General features: G+C 42.1%; 1 protein-coding gene across 3 annotated transcripts in view; it reads left to right on the top strand.

The window, feature by feature from the left end:
• The window catches only part of LOC141049367 (sodium channel protein type 2 subunit alpha-like), a 262,445-nt gene that overhangs the window by 137,002 nt on the left and 107,765 nt on the right, over positions 1-17,678 (top strand). For 2 of the 3 annotated variants that reach the window (XM_073545763.1, XM_073545761.1), the window contains 3 exons: positions 12,238-12,329; positions 13,616-13,879; positions 16,348-16,411. In XM_073545763.1, the coding sequence (XP_073401864.1) occupies positions 12,238-12,329; positions 13,616-13,879; positions 16,348-16,411 (420 nt within the window). Of the gene's footprint in view, positions 1-12,237; positions 12,330-12,426; positions 12,519-13,615; positions 13,880-16,347; positions 16,412-17,678 lie in introns of all 3 variants that reach the window. The other variant, XM_073545762.1, reaches the window with a different exon arrangement.

Raw genomic sequence — 17,678 nt, 5'->3', positions numbered from 1 at the left:
GGTACCGTATCCCTGGATAACATGTATGGATAGCGTACACATTCAAAATATATGTCTATACAGCATGAGGCAGGCTCAGACGGTGTTAGGCCCAGTATGGATTGCACGTGATTGCACAAAGGTTAGAAAGGGTACTGTATCCCTGGATAACATGTATGGACAGCGTACACATTCAAAATATATGTCTATACAGCATGAGGCAGGCTCAGACGGTGTTAGGCCCAGTATGGATTGCACGTGATTGCACAAAGGTTAGAAAGGGTACCGTATCACCGGATAACATGTATGGATAGCGTACACATTCAAAATATATGTCTCAGGAGGCAGGCTCAGACGGTGTCAGGCACAGTATGGATTTGACGGCCCAGATTACACAGCGGAGGAGCAGGGAGAGGTAAAGATTGCAAATGCTGGGGCCCTGCCCAAGCAAGGGGGGCCCACTCGTGGGCATCGGTACTGGCACTGGGCCCCTCATAGTACAGCGGTGTGTCTGACGGCGGGTGTGCACCACCACCGTCAGAGACACTTGATTGCACTATGAGGGACCCTGTGCCAGTGCCCGCGCCCAAGAGTCGGCCTACCCACCTGTCCAGGGCAACGGCACTCGCACGGTGTCGTGCGGTAGGTGGTGACCCCGGCCATGGGGGGGGAGGCAGCACAGTTAGGGAGTTTTAGAAAGTGGCATATGTTGATGTTGGACATTCAGCTGATGCAAAAGGCGAAATAGGTGAAGTACCAGGAAGAGGTGGACCAAAGCAAGCCATTTTTCTGTCACCCTATGTGTCATCGGGAAGGTGGGACAAAATCCTTGGAAACCCATGCGTGGTTCATTTTAATGAAGGTTAGATCATCCACATTTTGGGTTGACAGACGGGTCCTTTTTTCTGTCAGGATTGATCCAGCTGCACTGAAGACTCTTTCCGATAGCACACTTGCAGCTGGGCAAGTGAGCTCCTGTAAGGCATATTGGGCCAATTCAGGCCAGGTGTCCAGTTTAGCGGCCCAATAGTCAAAGGGGAATGACCTGTGTGGGAGAACATCGATATGGGAGGAAAAGTAGTTTGTAACCATAGTTGACAACTGCTGTCTCCTGTCACTTTCCATCGATGCAGTATTACCAGTTGTGTGAGCGGTATTTGAAAAATCAGTCCACAACATTGTCATGAAACCCCTGTCTCCAACGACACTTCTGCTGTGTGCACCACGAACACCTCTGCCAAGCTGCCCCTGGCCCGTACGGCTCGTGTGAGAACCATCACCGCTGCTGTGTGCTGGGAATGCCTCAAGCAACCGATTTACCAGAGTTGCTTGTTTATTAGCCAATATTAGGTCAAGGATCTCCAGTGGCATGATGTTTTGTAATTTGCCTTTATAGCGTGGATCCAGGATGCTGGCCAACCAGTAGTCGTCATCGTTCATCATTTTGGCAATGCGGGGGTCCCTTTTTAGGATCCGCAAGGCATAATCTGACATGTGGGCCAATGTTCCCGGTGTCAATGATGCACTGCGAGTGCTGGGTGGAGGAGCACTTTCTGGCAAATCCACATCCCTCCAGTCACGCACAAACCCTGTACCAGACCTTGCCACGCCAACATTTTCACTTGCCCCACGAGATGCATCCTCCTCCCCTAAGTAATCATCCCCATCATCATCCTCCTCCTCCTCTTCTTCCTCCACCTCGTCCAGGAGAGGTCCCTGAGCAGACAATGGCTGAATGTCATCAAGGATTCCCTCCTCCTCTTCCTCCTCATCAACATTGGCTGCAGACGCCTGCTCCTTAAGGTGCGTCAAAGTTTGCATGAGCAGACGCATAAGTGGGATGCTCATGCTTAGGATGGCGTCGTCTGCGCTTACCAGCCGTGTTCATTCCTCAAAACACTGAAGGACTTTACAAAGGTCTTTCAGCTTCGACCACTGCACACCTGTCAACTCCATGTCTGCTCTCAAAGTGCCTGGCCGTGTATCCTCCCACAAATGCATTATGGCCTGCCTCTGCTCGCACAGCCGCTCCACCATGTGCAGGGTGGAGTTCCACCTTGTTGCAATGTCGATAATGAGGCGGTGGTTGGGAAGGTGGAGCAATCGCTGCAGCTTCTGCATACGAACGGAGTGTACAGGCGACCGGCGGATGTGCGCGCACAGTCTTCGCACCTTCTGGAGCAGGGCTGTTAACTCCGGATAATTTTTGAGGAAGCACTGCACCACCAGGTTCAAGGTGTGAGCCAAGCAAGGTATGTGGCTGAGTTTTGAAAGGGCTATGGCTGCCACAAAATTACGGCCGTTATCACTAACTACCTTGCCTGCCTCAAGATGTACACTGCCCAGCCATGACTCAGTTTGTCGCTTCAAGTACTCGGCCAGCACCTCGGCGGTGTGTCAGTCGCCCAAACACATCATCTGCAACACAGCCTGCTGACGCTTTCCACTAGCTGCTCGATAGGGGGACACATCGTGTGCAACAGTGGCAGCTGCAGATGGAGTGCTCGTACGACTGCGCTCTGTGGACGAGCTTTCGCTTCTGGAGGAGGAGGAGGAGGAGGATGGTCGAACGCCTACAGCCAACTGTTTCCTATACCGTGGGCTAGGCAGCACTGTCCCACCACCGCTGTCCCCTGTGGACCCTGCATCCACCACATTAACCCAGTGCGCAGTGATGGACACGTAACGGCCCTGGCCATGCCGACTGGACCATGCATCAGTTGTGAGGTGCACCTTTCCGCTCACTGACTGCTTGAGTGCATGGACAATGCGGTCTTTCAAATGATGGTGGAGGGCTGGGATGGCTTTGCGAGAGAAGAAGTGGCGACTGGGTAGGTCATAGCGTGGTACTGCATAGGCCATGAGTTCGCGGAAAGCTGTGCTTTCCACCAACCGAAAGGGCATCATCTCAAACGAGATTAGTTTGGCAATGTGGGCGTTCAAACCCAGTGTACGCGGATGAGAGACTGAGTACTTTCTTGACCTACTCATAGTGTCTGGGAGGGTGAGCTGGATTTGAGAGCTGCATATGGTGGAAGTAGCGGTGGACAGGGCGGACTGAGAGAGGGTTGATGATGGTGATGGAGTTGGTGTTCTTTCTGATGGCCTAGAATTAGTCTTTCATTGATATAACAGTGGGATTCCCTGACTGCTGTGGTCTTGCAACGACACCTCAACATTTGCTGCTGTGCTAACCGGTGGGCTTACAGTGGGGGAAACAATGTAGCGTTGCTGACTACCTTCGTTGTGATCAGTTGCACATGTGGCACTTGAGGTTTGGTGTTGTGTCCACGCTTGCAAGTGCATGCTGGTTAAATGTCTAAGCATGCAACTGGTATTCAAATTTTTCAGATTTTTCCCTCGGCTAAAGGTCTTTGCGCACTTCTTACAGATAACCTTGGCCTGATCATGAGGATTTTGTTCAAAAAAGTGCCACACTGCACTCTTCCTACTTTGGCAGACATTTTGCGGCCTAGCACGCTGTGATCTTTTGACCCTCTGGACAAGCTGTCCAGCAACTCTTTTGATGTTTGGAACCTGTCTTTGGAGTGCTCCGGGCCTGCCAGATAACAGCTGTTGCGATGTCGATGTCTGCTGTGGATGCTCCTCATCTGAGCTATTGGAAGCAGCACCCTCTTTCCCCAATGGATGCCAATCTGGGTCAACAACTGGGTCATCCATCACCTCCTCTTCTATGTCATGTGCACCTTCCTCTGTGTCACCGTGTATGGTGGTATAGTGTGCGGGAAGGGGCACCTGAGTCTCATCAGGGTCAGAATCTGGCTCTGTACACTGCGAGGACAATGTAGTGCTCTGAGTGAATGTACCAGCAGAATCATCCATCAGCGGCTGTGCATCAGTGCACTCCATGTCAGATTCATCTTGGCCTGGGTAATTCACCATTTGACTTGATAATCCAGGCATGGTATGTGAAAACAGCTCCATGGAGTAATCAGTAGTATGGCCTGCGTCATCCTTCAATCTTGGTTGGGGTGAAGGACACAAGGAAAGGTGTGGTTCATGAACATGAGCCTCCAATGACGACTCAGTGCTTTTACTTTTTACAACTGAAGAAGAGGAGGCGATAGAGCTGGAGGCTGAGTCAGCAATGTAAGACAAAACTTTTTCCTGATGCTCTGGCTTTAAAAGCGGTTTGCCAACTCCTAGAAAACTAAGCGTTCGAGGCCTTATGTAGCCAGACGATGACGCAGGGTCAGCACCTCCTGCATTCGGTCCTATTTTGCTCTTGCCACTACCATCAGATCCACCACCAACACCATCATTACCAGCTGCCAACCCCCGCCCAATTCCACGGCCTCTTCCACCAGCCTTCCTCATTTTTGGTAGAAATGTAGACAAAATCCAACAAACTATATAGTAATGTAAAACAAGGTACAAGGTGTCTATAGGACAGGGGAGATTTTTAATTTCTGCACACACTTTTGGACACTGGACACTTTTGGATTGTGTGAGGCCCACTGATATCTGAGCGCTATGTGACAGGCTCGATGGCACAGCTGTGACCAAAGTGACGAGAGGATAAGGGAGATTTTGAATATCTGCACACACTTTTGGACAGTGGACACTTTTGGATTGTGTGAGGCCCACTGATATCTGAGCGCTATGTGACAGGCTCGATGGCACTGCTGTGACAAAAGTGACTAGAGGATAAGGGAGATTTTGAATATCTGCACACACTTTTGGACACTGGACACTTTTGGATTGTGTGAGGCCCACTGATATCTCAGCGCTATGTGACAGGCTCGATGGCACTGCTGTGACAAAAGTGACTAGAGGATAAGGGAGATTTTGAATATCTGCACACACTTTTGGACACTGGACACTTTTGGATTGTGTGAGGCCCACTGATATCTGAGCGCTATGTGACAGGCTCAATGGCACTGCTGTGACAAAAGTGACTAGAGGATAAGGGAGATTTTGAATATCTGCACACACTTTTGGACACTGGACACTTTTGGATTGTGTGAGGCCCACTGATATCTCAGCGCTATGTGACAGGCTCGATGGCACTGCTGTGACAAAAGTGACTAGAGGATAAGGGAGATTTTGAATATCTGCACACACTTTTGGACACTGGACACTTTTGGATTGTGTGAGGCCCACTGATATCTCAGCGCTATGTGACAGGCTCGATGGCACTGCTGTGACAAAAGTGACTAGAGGATAAGGGAGATTTTGAATATCTGCACACACTTTTGGACACTTTTGGATTGTGTGAGGCCCACTGATATCTCAGCGCTATGTGACAGGCTCGATGGCACTGCTGTGACCTAAGTGACTAGAGGATAAGGGAGATTTTGAATATCTGCACACACTTTTGGACACTGGACACTTTTGGATTGTGTGAGGCGCACTGATATCTGAGCGCTATGTGACAGGCTCGATGGCACTGCTGTGACAAAAGTGACTAGAGGATAAGGGAGATTTTGAATATCTGCACACACTTTTGGACACTGGACACTTTTGGATTGTGTGAGGCCCACTGATATCTCAGCGCTATGTGACAGGCTCGATGGCACTGCTGTGACAAAAGTGACTAGAGGATAAGGGAGATTTTGAATATCTGCACACACTTTTGGACACTGGACACTTTTGGATTGTGTGAGGCCCACTGATATCTCAGCGCTATGTGACAGGCTCGATGGCACTGCTGTGACCTAAGTGACTAGAGGATAAGGGAGATTTTGAATATCTGCACACACTTTTGGACACTGGACACTTTTGGATTGTGTGAGGCCCACTGATATCTCAGCGCTATGTGACAGGCTCGATGGCACTGCTGTGACAAAAGTGACTAGAGGATAAGGGAGATTTTGAATATCTGCACACACTGGACACTTTTGGATTGTGTGAGGTCCACTGATATCTCAGCGCTATGTGACAGGCTCGATGGCACTGCTGTGACAAAAGTGACTAGAGGATAAGGGAGATTTTGAATATCTGCACACACTTTTGGACACTGGACACTTTTGGATTGTGTGAGGCCCACTGATATCTCAGCGCTATGTGACAGGCTCGATGGCACTGCTGTGACAAAAGTGACTAGAGGATAAGGGAGATTTTGAATATCTGCACACACTTTTGGACACTGGACACTTTTGGATTGTGTGAGGCCCACTGATATCTCAGCGCTATGTGACAGGCTCGATGGCACTGCTGTGACCTAAGTGACTAGAGGATAAGGGAGATTTTGAATATCTGCACACACTTTTGGACACTGGACCCTTTTGGATTGTGTGAGGCCCACTGATATCTGAGTGCTATGTGACAGGCTCGATGGCACTGCTGTGACAAAAGTGACTAGAGGATAAGGGAGATTTTGAATATCTGCACACACTTTTGGACACTGGACACTTTTGGATTGTGTGAGGCCCACTGATATCTCAGTGCTATGTGACAGGCTCGATGGCACTGCTGTGACAAAAGTGACTAGAGGATAAGGGAGATTTTGAATATCTGCACACACTTTTGGACACTGGACACTTTTGGATTGTGTGAGGCCCACTGATATCTCAGCGCTATGTGACAGGCTCGATGGCACTGCTGTGACAAAAGTGACTAGAGGATAAGGGAGATTTTGAATATCTGCACACACTTTTGGACACTGGACACTTTTGGATTGTGTGAGGCCCACTGATATCTGAGCGCTATGTGACAGGCTCGATGGCACTGCTGTGACAAAAGTGACTAGAGGATAAGGGAGATTTTGAATATCTGCACACACTTTTGGACACTGGACACTTTTGGATTGTGTGAGGCCCACTGATATCTCAGCGCTATGTGACAGGCTCGATGGCACTGCTGTGACAAAAGTGACTAGAGGATAAGGGAGATTTTGAATTTCTGCACACACTTGTGGACAGTGGACACTTTTGGATTGTGTGAGGCCCACTGATATCTGAGCGCTATGTGACAGGCTCGATGGCACAGCTGTGACAAAAGTGACTAGAGGATAAGGGAGATTTTGAATTTCTGCACACACTTGTGGACAGTGGACACTTTTGGATTGTGTGAGGCCCACTGATATCTGAGCGCTATGTGACAGGCTCGATGGCACTGCTGTGACAAAAGTGACTAGAGGATAAGGGAAATTTTGAATTTCTGCACACACTTGTGGACAGTGGACACTTTTGGATTGTGTGAGGCCCACTGATATCTGAGCGCTATGTGACAGGCTCGATGGCACAGCTGTGACAAAAGTGCCTAGAGGATAAGGGAGATTTTGAATTTCTGCACACACTTGTGGACAGTGGACTCTTTTGGATTGTGTGAGGCCCACTGATATCTGAGCGCTATGTGACAGGCTCGATGGCACAGCTGTGACAAAAGTGACTAGAGGATAAGGGAGATTTTGAATCTCTGCACACACTTTTGGACACTGGACACTTTTGGATTGTGTGAGGCCCAATGAATATCTGAGCGCTATGTGACAGGCTCGATGGCACAGCTGTGACAAAAGTGACTAGAGGATAAGGGAGATTGGATTGCTTTTGAAAAAGCAGTTTGCGGAGCAGTGGGTAAACAGCAATGCCAGCCTGTCAGGAAGCCTTAGAAGGCAGCCCAACAACCAACACCACTGATACACCACTATATAGCCTCCCCTTGCACTGCACACACAGTGACTGGTGTGTTGTGCAGGCCAAATTGCTAGCAGCAGAAGCAGTTTTTTTTTCTTCTCAGCAGGACAAAAAAAAAAATTGGGATTGCTTTTAAAAAAGCAGTTTGCGGAGCAGTGGGTAAACAGCAATGCCAGCCTGTCAGGAAGCCTTAAAAGGCAGCCCAACAACCAACACCACTGATACACCACTATATAGCCTCCCCTTGCACTGCACACACAGTGACTGGTGTGTTGTGCAGGCCAAATCGCTAGCAGCAGAAGCAGTTTTTTTGTCTTCTTCCCTGCAACGCTCTCCCTACAGAATCAGCAGCAACCTCTCCCTATACTAAGATCGGCATAAGTAAGATGGCGGTCAGCGTGCACGCCCTTTTATACCCCCTGTGACGCCCACCAAAGCAAGCCAATCACTTGCATGCCCTTCTGAAAGATGGTGGTGACCCGTGCCTATGTCATCACGTTGCCCACAGTGTCCGTGGATCCTGATTGGCTGAAAAAGAGCGCAAAACAAACTTTTGAAACGCGACTTTGGCACGTAAGTCGCCGACCTCGTGGCCGACCTCATCCTAGGGTCGGGTTTCGTTTCATGAAACCCGACTTTGCCAAAAGTCGGCGACTTTTGAATTTTTTCGACCCGTTTCGCTCAACTCTAGTTAGAATACATTATCACAGCGTGTATTGAGAGATCATGTATATAACAATATTATTTCCCCACAACGAACAAGTAACAGGGAAGCTTACCAGGGGAGAGTGGGGGTAGAAGAGAAGCCCGGCAGTAACACCCCCGACACGCGTTTAGTGGGACAATGGGCTGCTTTGTCAAGAGGAATATTTTTTATATGCATTCCATCGCATGCTCTGTTTTTTTCTCCTGAATTCATAAGCTTTTTGGAGTTTATGCATTTGATACTAGAGTTGGGGTCATGATTACCCATCTCCGCGGTATCATATCATGTTTATGGGGCTTCTGTTTCTTCTGATAAAGGCTTGTAGAATTATGGTCTATCAGTGTCTGCAACTTTTCTTGAGCAATGATGGTCAAATCACAACACAGGATATGCCCTGATAAAGTAGAAAATGCAGGATATGGTTACTGCTGATAATGACCTTCCATAGAATGTAAGATTCGAACCAATGTTCATTTATTGTTAAAATATTTAGGTTGCTTATTTTGATATCCAATTGGCATCTTTATCAAACCATGTAGAGTAAAAGTTCCTATGCATTTGATATCCCACTAATTATATCACATGCTCACTGAGGAAGGTACAATTTATTAGCAAAATACGTAGGCTGAATATCTTACCAATAATGGAACCTGAACTGCGTCTTGTATTCTGTCGACAGCCATTATCAGCTGCACCCTTGTCCTACATTTTCTAGTTTTTTGTTTTATTTCATAAGAGAGGAAGTTTTCGTGGCTGAGATTGTGGCTACCTTCAGAGAACAAAGAGCCATATATTTCCCGGAGGATCACCATGAGATCACATGACCTAACTGAAAAGCTAACAAGCTGAATTATATACACTGAAGAACTAGGGAGAGGATGAATTAAAAAAGAATCAGTGGACTGCTACTTTAATTTTGGATAGTATTTTTGGTTGGTTCATTCTCTTGTAGATCATTCTATAATGGAAAACAGACCGTAAAAGTGCATCTAGGTTGATGTTTAAATTCAACGGGTAATGGATAATGAGTTTTACAATTTCCTGTTGAAAATGTTGTTAAAAGTATTTTAAGAAGCTGCAAATGTTGTTGTCCTTTGTGGCTTATCTTAATATGGGACACCATAAATAGTCTACACTTGTATCTGGCCTTCTTCCCAGACAATCTGGAACCTGCTATACAGCAGTTCTACTAGGAAATGTGCTAGATCTTTGTTAAGAAAATACATTTTGACATTTTCATTATTTAAAAACTTAGAACCAGTCATTAGTTGTTTTTGTTATTTCTCCTTTTAGGACTCCTAAGATAGCTCAGAAAGAGTCCTCCTGAAGTCAGGTCAAAGTGGAAATGTGATTTCTCTTGTTTTTGAATATTTTTTTGTCTGTTTATCTATAGCAATCCAGAAATTAGTTTTTTGGTAGAAGGGACTGCTTTCTACTCCTCTCATTCCTATATAAATGAGATCCTATAGCATCACTTAATATGTTATTTCTATTTTCCAAACCTATGTTTCCATGGTTTTTTGTTTTTTTTTAATAATGCACTGAGGTTGAGAACTCATTAATTACATTGCAGTCTAAAGAAGCAAGACATGAAATCTTTTCTATTAACTGCATGATACGGTAGAATTGTGCTCAATGTCTGCAGAGAATATATATATAGAAAACTGAAATGAAAATACAGTTACAATTTTATTTGCTTTTGGTAATTAGGGAACTAGTTGTGAGTGACATAATTCAGTGATCCTTACTTTTCAGGGGTTTAAATTATCATTGCTTCCCTAGGCAAGTGTCTAACCCCCTAGTCTCAAATACATTTGGAGCACGGTTTATTTAAAGGGGTTGTCCAGGTTACAGACCCAGAATAGCACAGCTTCATTCAAGGAACTGCAGCTCAGCTTCTACTCAAGACAATAGGAGCTGAGCTTCAGTTCTTGGCAGCAGCCATTGCACAGTGAACAGAGCTGTGCTCTTCCACTTCCTTTTACTGATTACATCTGGTAGGCTACAACGCTGAAAACAGCTGACGGATGGGGTATTGGTTGTTAGACCCTCACCCATTTAATATTGATGGTGTTTCATTAGCCCATACAACCACTTTTCAAGAGAATAGGATAAGACTTGTAGTTTTCAGCAGTGAATGAAGCGGTGCTGTTCAATGGTCACATCTGGCTGCCACCAGAGGATGATGGATCCCCATCAATCTGATTCTTGATCTATCCTAGGGACAAATCAATACGGTTAGCCCAGACAATGTCTTTCAATTCACAACCTAAATCTCTTGGACCCTAAAGCAAAATCAAAAATCAGTATCATTTACCTCTCTTCATTCATTTATAGTTCTGGCCTGCTTAAATGTGTCAGAAAGACTCTTTGAACCCCTTCAAGCCTCTCGGATCATATGCAACTGCAAACTCTGAAGCCTTTATCAAGATAGGTCTCAGCCATTACTGAACAATAATGTAGAGAATAGCTAAACAGATTATGAACCACATTTAAGTTCTCACTTTTACATTGAGGTGTTGGTCCACCTTTCCATAGTTTATATAGAGATATAATGTCCCGAAAAAGTATCTTTCATTTTTTTTTGACAATCCTTGATTTGCAAAGTATTTTATAGTATTGCTAGTTTCTACTTGGCTCTGATCGCCTATCCGTTTCTGCTAGATCGCTTTTTGTGCATTTGAAATTTGGCGACCAATTTGGACTGGCTTTCAAAAGTACTTTTGTTGGTCCCAGGAGTACAATACAATAATGGGACCAAAGCTCCAGAAGAAGACTAGCGCCACTTAAAACTCATTTGAAGCCAATTACTTTCTCTTAGAGTCAGTTCCTTTTGTTTTACGTTGGAAGGATCGGCCAAGATATTGACTTATACAGTTGTTACCTCAAATAGGTGGCACTAGAGACACTATCTTTTTCTTTTTTCCGGTGGAGTACTAATTTATATACTTTTCCCATGAAACATTACCAGTAAAATGCAATACTTCAACTGGATTTCCTTAGTAAAAAAAACAGTAGCCTACAGAGATGTTTTTGATTTATGGTAGGACCTCAAAAAGTTTCCTCTACTGAGTAAAGAACCAACGGGTTTTACTATTTACACAAAAAAGTTATGTGAATAAAATAGGAAAGTTCACTAAATACAACACAAACTGCTTCACATTTTTGAGGTCAGCTAAGATGTGTAAGGTTTCTCCAACAGTTCTGATGGACTCCAAGAAGCAACCAGCAGAATCCTAAATGGGGTTCTAAATAAGTTTGAGTTATAAGACATAATGTAACACAAGATCAGTATGGTAAAATCAAATCAGAATTACTCATCAGGATTCATAAATTTTATACAGATAGAAAATATAAGATACCATAGAAACGGAAACTTTTTGAAAACTTAACGTTAAAAACACAAGAGAAGTAATAACATATAAACGTTCCTATCTGATAGTAAATTGTGCATGAAATATTTAATAGTGCACATAGTATGATGTTAGAATTTTAATTTATATTAAGGATTTGTAAATCTCTAAAATTAACAAAGTAAGCTGAGATCTATGTATTTCTGATTTCTAAAACTGAAATTCTGTCCGTATATGATGAAAAACCTTTGCTGAAATTAAAAAGTATAATTCTAGAATTTAGTTAAAACAACTGCTTTTTAACTGGGTTCTCTCTATGCTAAAAAGATTCCTTGAAATGTAGATGAATATTGACCAGGAGTATCTTTTTTTTGGAAAAAAATGACATACTCCAACACAACTCCCACCAATTCTCAACCGATAACTTTTTGATTGGCCTTCAAATTTTGTGAGCGACTTATGGCGGAAAAGCCCGTGCTCACTTTCTATAAAAAAAAATAGTCAATAGAAAATTTTGAACTGAACACCGAAATAGAAAAAAAAGGTCTTTTAAAGAAAGACCTAAGTAAATATCCTGAATAACTCTGATTTAATCCTACAGGTATGTAACAGAATTTGTAAACCTAGGCAATGTTTCAGCTCTTCGAACTTTCAGAGTATTAAGAGCTTTGAAAACTATTTCTGTAATCCCAGGTAAGAAGTAATTGGTGTGAGGTGTTAGGCCCCTTTGTACATCCAACTGTTTCTTTGTGTCTGTCATTGTGTTTGTGTGTGAACTCCCCTATTGCAGATATGTGACAGAGTTTGTGGACCTGGGCAATGTCTCAGCATTGAGAACATTCAGAGTTCTCCGAGCATTGAAAACAATTTCAGTCATTCCAGGTGAGAGACAGGTTAAACACCTAGGCTGATTACATTTTTTTTTTACTCCATCTAACTATAATCACATTGTGAGCATAAAGCCTTGTTGCTTGCACTGCAGCATATTTAGATCTATAAAAAAAGAAAAAGTACAAAAAGCACAAATCACTTGGCAAATGCTTGGTTTCCAAACGATTTTGTGTTTTGTTTTTTTCTTGCATCATCTTAAAGCTCTTTTATTTTTTTATTTTTTATTTTTAATCAGCCTTAGAGTTTAACAAATTTTTTTGCATGGGGCATCGCAATATACCCAGCCTGCGTGATGTTTGTTTCGTTTCCTTTTCTTTTTTTTTTTTATGTTTCACATCCAACTAACCCTATATGTGAATGTCTTTATGGTTGTTTTTGTCATAACTAGTTATCTTCATCCCAAACAATGCTATGTGTTTTGATTTACATGTTGAATCAAGAATAAAAAAAAGTTACTGTTTTAATTACAACCTTAAAGTTTTTTTTTTTTTTTTTAAAGAAACAATTAAAGTTAAAAAAATAAAAAATTGAAATGTGAACATGGTAGTTCCTGGACGCACGGGCATTGCATGGGATATTGAAATATATTTTTTTAAATTTTGAAAAATTTTTACTGACTTTTATAAATCGGACACAGTTTTATAATATACGACCATGAAAATCATTGATGATCTTCTTTCCAGAAAGTGTTACCTTATCAAAAACTGTACAGTATGTTATAAAATTGTCAGCATTTGTATTGTTTATATATTACATATATGCCTATGGTAGACTTCACCTATAGCATGAAGTGCGAAATTACTTGTTTTCCTATAAAACAAGGGTTTTATTTAGTTTATTTTTTTTTAATTCTTACAAAAAGTTCATTATTATCCATCCTTCATTCACTTTTTCTCACGTATTCGATATGACTATTGCTATCTCCTTCACCCGCTGAGTTTCCATCATTTTCCACAATTGCACATACATTCAAGTTTCTTTAGGCTGTTGCATGAGATTTAGATCTTACTATAGGCCTCATTTTCTATTTTTTTTTATTGCATAGTTGTTTTTTTTAGCATACAATAACCGTCTGCCTGTTTTTCTAGGTCTAAAGACCATTGTGGGCGCCCTGATTCAGTCAGTAAAGAAACTTTCAGATGTGATGATCCTCACGGTGTTTTGTCTGAGTGTGTTTGCACTAATAGGATTGCAACTTTTTATGGGACACTTAAGAAATAAGTGTGTTAGGTGGCCCCCCGATTACGAAGCAAATATTACCTCTTACTATAATGCCACGGCTGGCTTTAATGGTTCCTACATAAATATAACATTAAATCCATTTGACAAAGAAGAATATATCAAGAATGAAAGTAAGTATGTGCATTACAAATGTATAATAACTGCCCAAGAGCTTGCTGAAATGTTGGCGATTTTATAAATGATTTAGGGGATTTCTTGGAATTTCTTGATGATGCACTATTAAATAGAATCGGCATTGCATCTGTGTGACTTGGATTCTTTATGTAAACAAATTGCCTATATGATTGAATGGTCACCGTCGTTTCGACAAACTTTGAGCGAATATACAGTAAGATGCTTTATGATATGTCTTATCTGAGAATTTTGTTACTTTCTCCACTTAGGAGTCACCTCTTTCCCTCTATTCTGTCTCCTTATAGAGGTTATCCACTACATTTACATTGATGACCTATCCTTAGGATAGGTCAACAGTGTCGGGTCGGCTGGGCTCTGATACACGGCATTCCCGTCGATCAACTTTTATAGGTATGGGCGACAGGCAGAGGTACTCGCTTGTGGAGCTGGCCATCTGCTTGTAGTGGCCGGGGCTTGGCAATGCACATCCACCTCTTATTCTAATTAATAGGAGACGGATGTGTAGTACCTTGCAGCAGCTACTACAAGTATACAGCCAGCTCCTCAAGTAAGCACTTCCAGCCGGCGGCCATCGCCACCACTACCGGTAAAAGCTGATGGGTAGAGGTGCCAGGCGTTAGACCCCGGCTAATCAGACATTGTTGACCTTTCGCAAGGATAGGCAATCATTGTAAAAGTAGTGGACAGCCTCTTTAACTCACCACCATTTTGGGAACAAAAACAGCTCAGATATTCTTTGATCAGAATCAAACAGACTGTCAGTATAGTGAGGGGTCAGAATACACCTTTTATACTCTATTGAAAGGAAGACGGAGTAAAGAACAGAGTGAAAAATCAAGTAGAAATTAAAAAAAAATAGCAGGCAGTTCATGCAGAAGCTAGAGAGTGATTTAATTTATTCCAGAGCTAGATTTACATATACACTGCTGTATAATGTCTTCCATGCTACTGATACTTCTGAACATGTGCTAAACGGAGAAAAAAGCTAGATTTGATCTCCACCCACTAGCTCAGAGACAACTGAAAACTAGAGATAGAGCCGCTAGAGGGGGAAAACTTGTGAAATAATGCAATATACAAGTCATATAATGGCCAGATATAGTGGAATTGCTCATGTACACATGACAGCTTATGCTGAAAAGTTAACTGAAATGGCATGTGTCTTTTAATTGGTTGTTCTACTATATTTGTGCAGCTCTTCATGGGCATCAGTTGAGAGCAGATTGGCTATTTTGAGCCTGCATATGTTAAAAAAACGATGCATTGCAGCCGCTAGGTCAGTATAATCGAAATCTTAAAAATGCGATCACCGAGGACTTATCTTCTTTCTAAACTTCTTAAAAACTTATATTCTTCATGAAATAAAGATTTTGGAGCATCTTCTCATAGAACTGTCCATTGTTTTCTTCTGCTATTATTCCTACTATACTGTTATGGGTGTTACCAGTTGAGGGTATGTTTCCACACAGTCCAATCTGTATCTGACTGTGTAGGGAAACACCCTTTTGCCCAGTTGTTAAATTATTTGCATGATACCGGGAGAAATAACAAACTAAAGACACAGCGCACAATTCTATTGAAGGATGCTTTAAGATTGTTACTTCTTGTGGATTACATGTTGTGACTGGGGGCTGCTAGGTCCTCTGTGACTGTAGAGTGACCATACCTCTATGAAAAGATCCAGGGCTGTACATTGGTGGTAGTCTCAGCTATCCTCCACTAATCACAAGTATAAATCCTCTATAAAGCCAAAGCTCTTCCCAGAACTTTAAAATTCCAATTTCAGTATCACACTAATTTTTCTCATAGTGGAGCACAGGGAATTTTAGTTGGGTCACCATTTTGTAGATCTGCTTTAATTTGTTCCTTTTTCAACCGTTTGGAATAAACCACTAGCGGACACGGACAGAAGAGGACCTCTGTGCAAGAACATTATATATGGGCCCTTTGCAGCCCATGAGCTCATCTGAAAAATGTATGCTAATATTGCCATGCAATTCTTTTTGAAAGTTCCCTCATTATATTAAAGCTGGACTCATAAAATAATAATTTTAATTAGATGATTACGGTATAGAGCCAATCTGATAGGGATTTTCAAGGCAAGGACCACAGTCTCATCAGATCTAGAAAATCAGTTTAATTTGGCAGTTTGCATTGTGAGATATTGTAAAAGATCCGCTATAAACATGTAATATCTGGGGAAAACCACCGATTACTTGAATTGCATTTACCATTAAAAAATATTATTTCCCTGCATCCTGATTATCGTATTCAATTTCTTCAAACCTTGTTGTCAACTCTAAATTTTACAGTTTTAATTTTAGTTTAAATATTCTAAGGTAGAATTAAATTGATTGCTCAGCATGGAATAGATAAATGTGTTTGCTCATTTAGAAATGATCTCACATCCGTTACAATATAGATGTTTTTGCTTTATAAACAGGAAATTATTACTTTTTGCCTGGGCAGAGGGATGCCCTTCTTTGTGGCAACAGTACAGATGCCGGGTAAGTGATAAGGAAATATACCGTAATTTGTTGTCGTTAACATATGAATTTGTGTTTATATACGTTTCTTACCTGATGAGTTACAGATAATTTGCAATCCCAAAAATCTACAGAAAATGCATTTTCTTACTACCTTTAAGTAGAATGTGACGTCAAAAAATGGCCCACTGTTCAAATCAAGTTTTTATCGTAAAAGTATTTTATTTCCATATTTGCTTTTTTATCATTATCAATATATACCATTGCGATAAAAGTGTTACTTATCTAATATTTAAATATTAGGGGGCAAACACTTTTTCACACAACTTTGTTTATTATATATACTGTATGTATATATATATATATATATATGTATATGTATATATATACTGTATGTTTTACAAAAATCACTGCTTCTATGGCCCTCAACATGGCTCATTCCTTGGCGTCCTCAGTGCTGACATATGGCGGCAGATACTTATCCATCATGCAATACCATCAGGGAGTCATATGATTGGCTCCAAATTATTTCTAATAGATGGACATTGATCCCAAACATACAGACAATGTCGTTAGGAACTATCTTCAACATAAAGAACAACAAAGAGTCCAGGAAGTGGTGATGATATGGCCCACACAGATATAATCATCATGAGTCAGCATGGGATTATAACGTGTATATATATAAATAAAAAAAAAGGGCAGCACTACCAAAATTATATAATTCATGCAAAACCTATTCAGCAGTGTCCAAACAACTGAATCAATAAATCAAGAAAAATAGGCAGCACTCCAAATTAAATGTGAAAAAAGTGGATACTTTACTGATCCTCAGGTGGCGACGTTGACCCGTGACAAAGACGGGTCACCGTCGAAACGTCGCCACCTGAGGATCAGTAAAGTATCCACTTTTTTCACATTTAATTTGGAGTGCTGCCTATTTTTCTTGATGTATATACTGTATATGCTATATACAGTAGACTAGGCTTAATCCTAGACTCATATTTCCTGTTCTTCACAGATGAGTTTTTCAGCAGTCTCCTTATCATTACAGACAGTAGATAAAGCAGGATCCACCAATTAAAATAGGTGATGTCACAGCTCACCTCCTCCCTCGACCTTTCACATAACCCTAGCCCTAATCAGAACATGGTCATTATGTAATTCAATACAACTAAGTAAATCATTGGTCAGTCTATCGTTGCTTATGTCCATGTGACTTTTCTGAAAGAACAGAAAATATCAGTCTACAATTAGGCAAAGTAGCCAGTGGACAAATTTTAAGATT

The sequence above is a fragment of the Dendrobates tinctorius genome, unplaced genomic scaffold (genome assembly GCF_039654945.1).
Source record: "Dendrobates tinctorius isolate UK_male_01 unplaced genomic scaffold, ASM3965494v1 ptg000143l, whole genome shotgun sequence".
Taxonomy (NCBI): Eukaryota; Metazoa; Chordata; class Amphibia; order Anura; family Dendrobatidae; genus Dendrobates; species Dendrobates tinctorius.
Note: the sequence above shows the minus strand (reverse complement) of the source record. Positions and strands in the feature narration are given on the sequence as shown.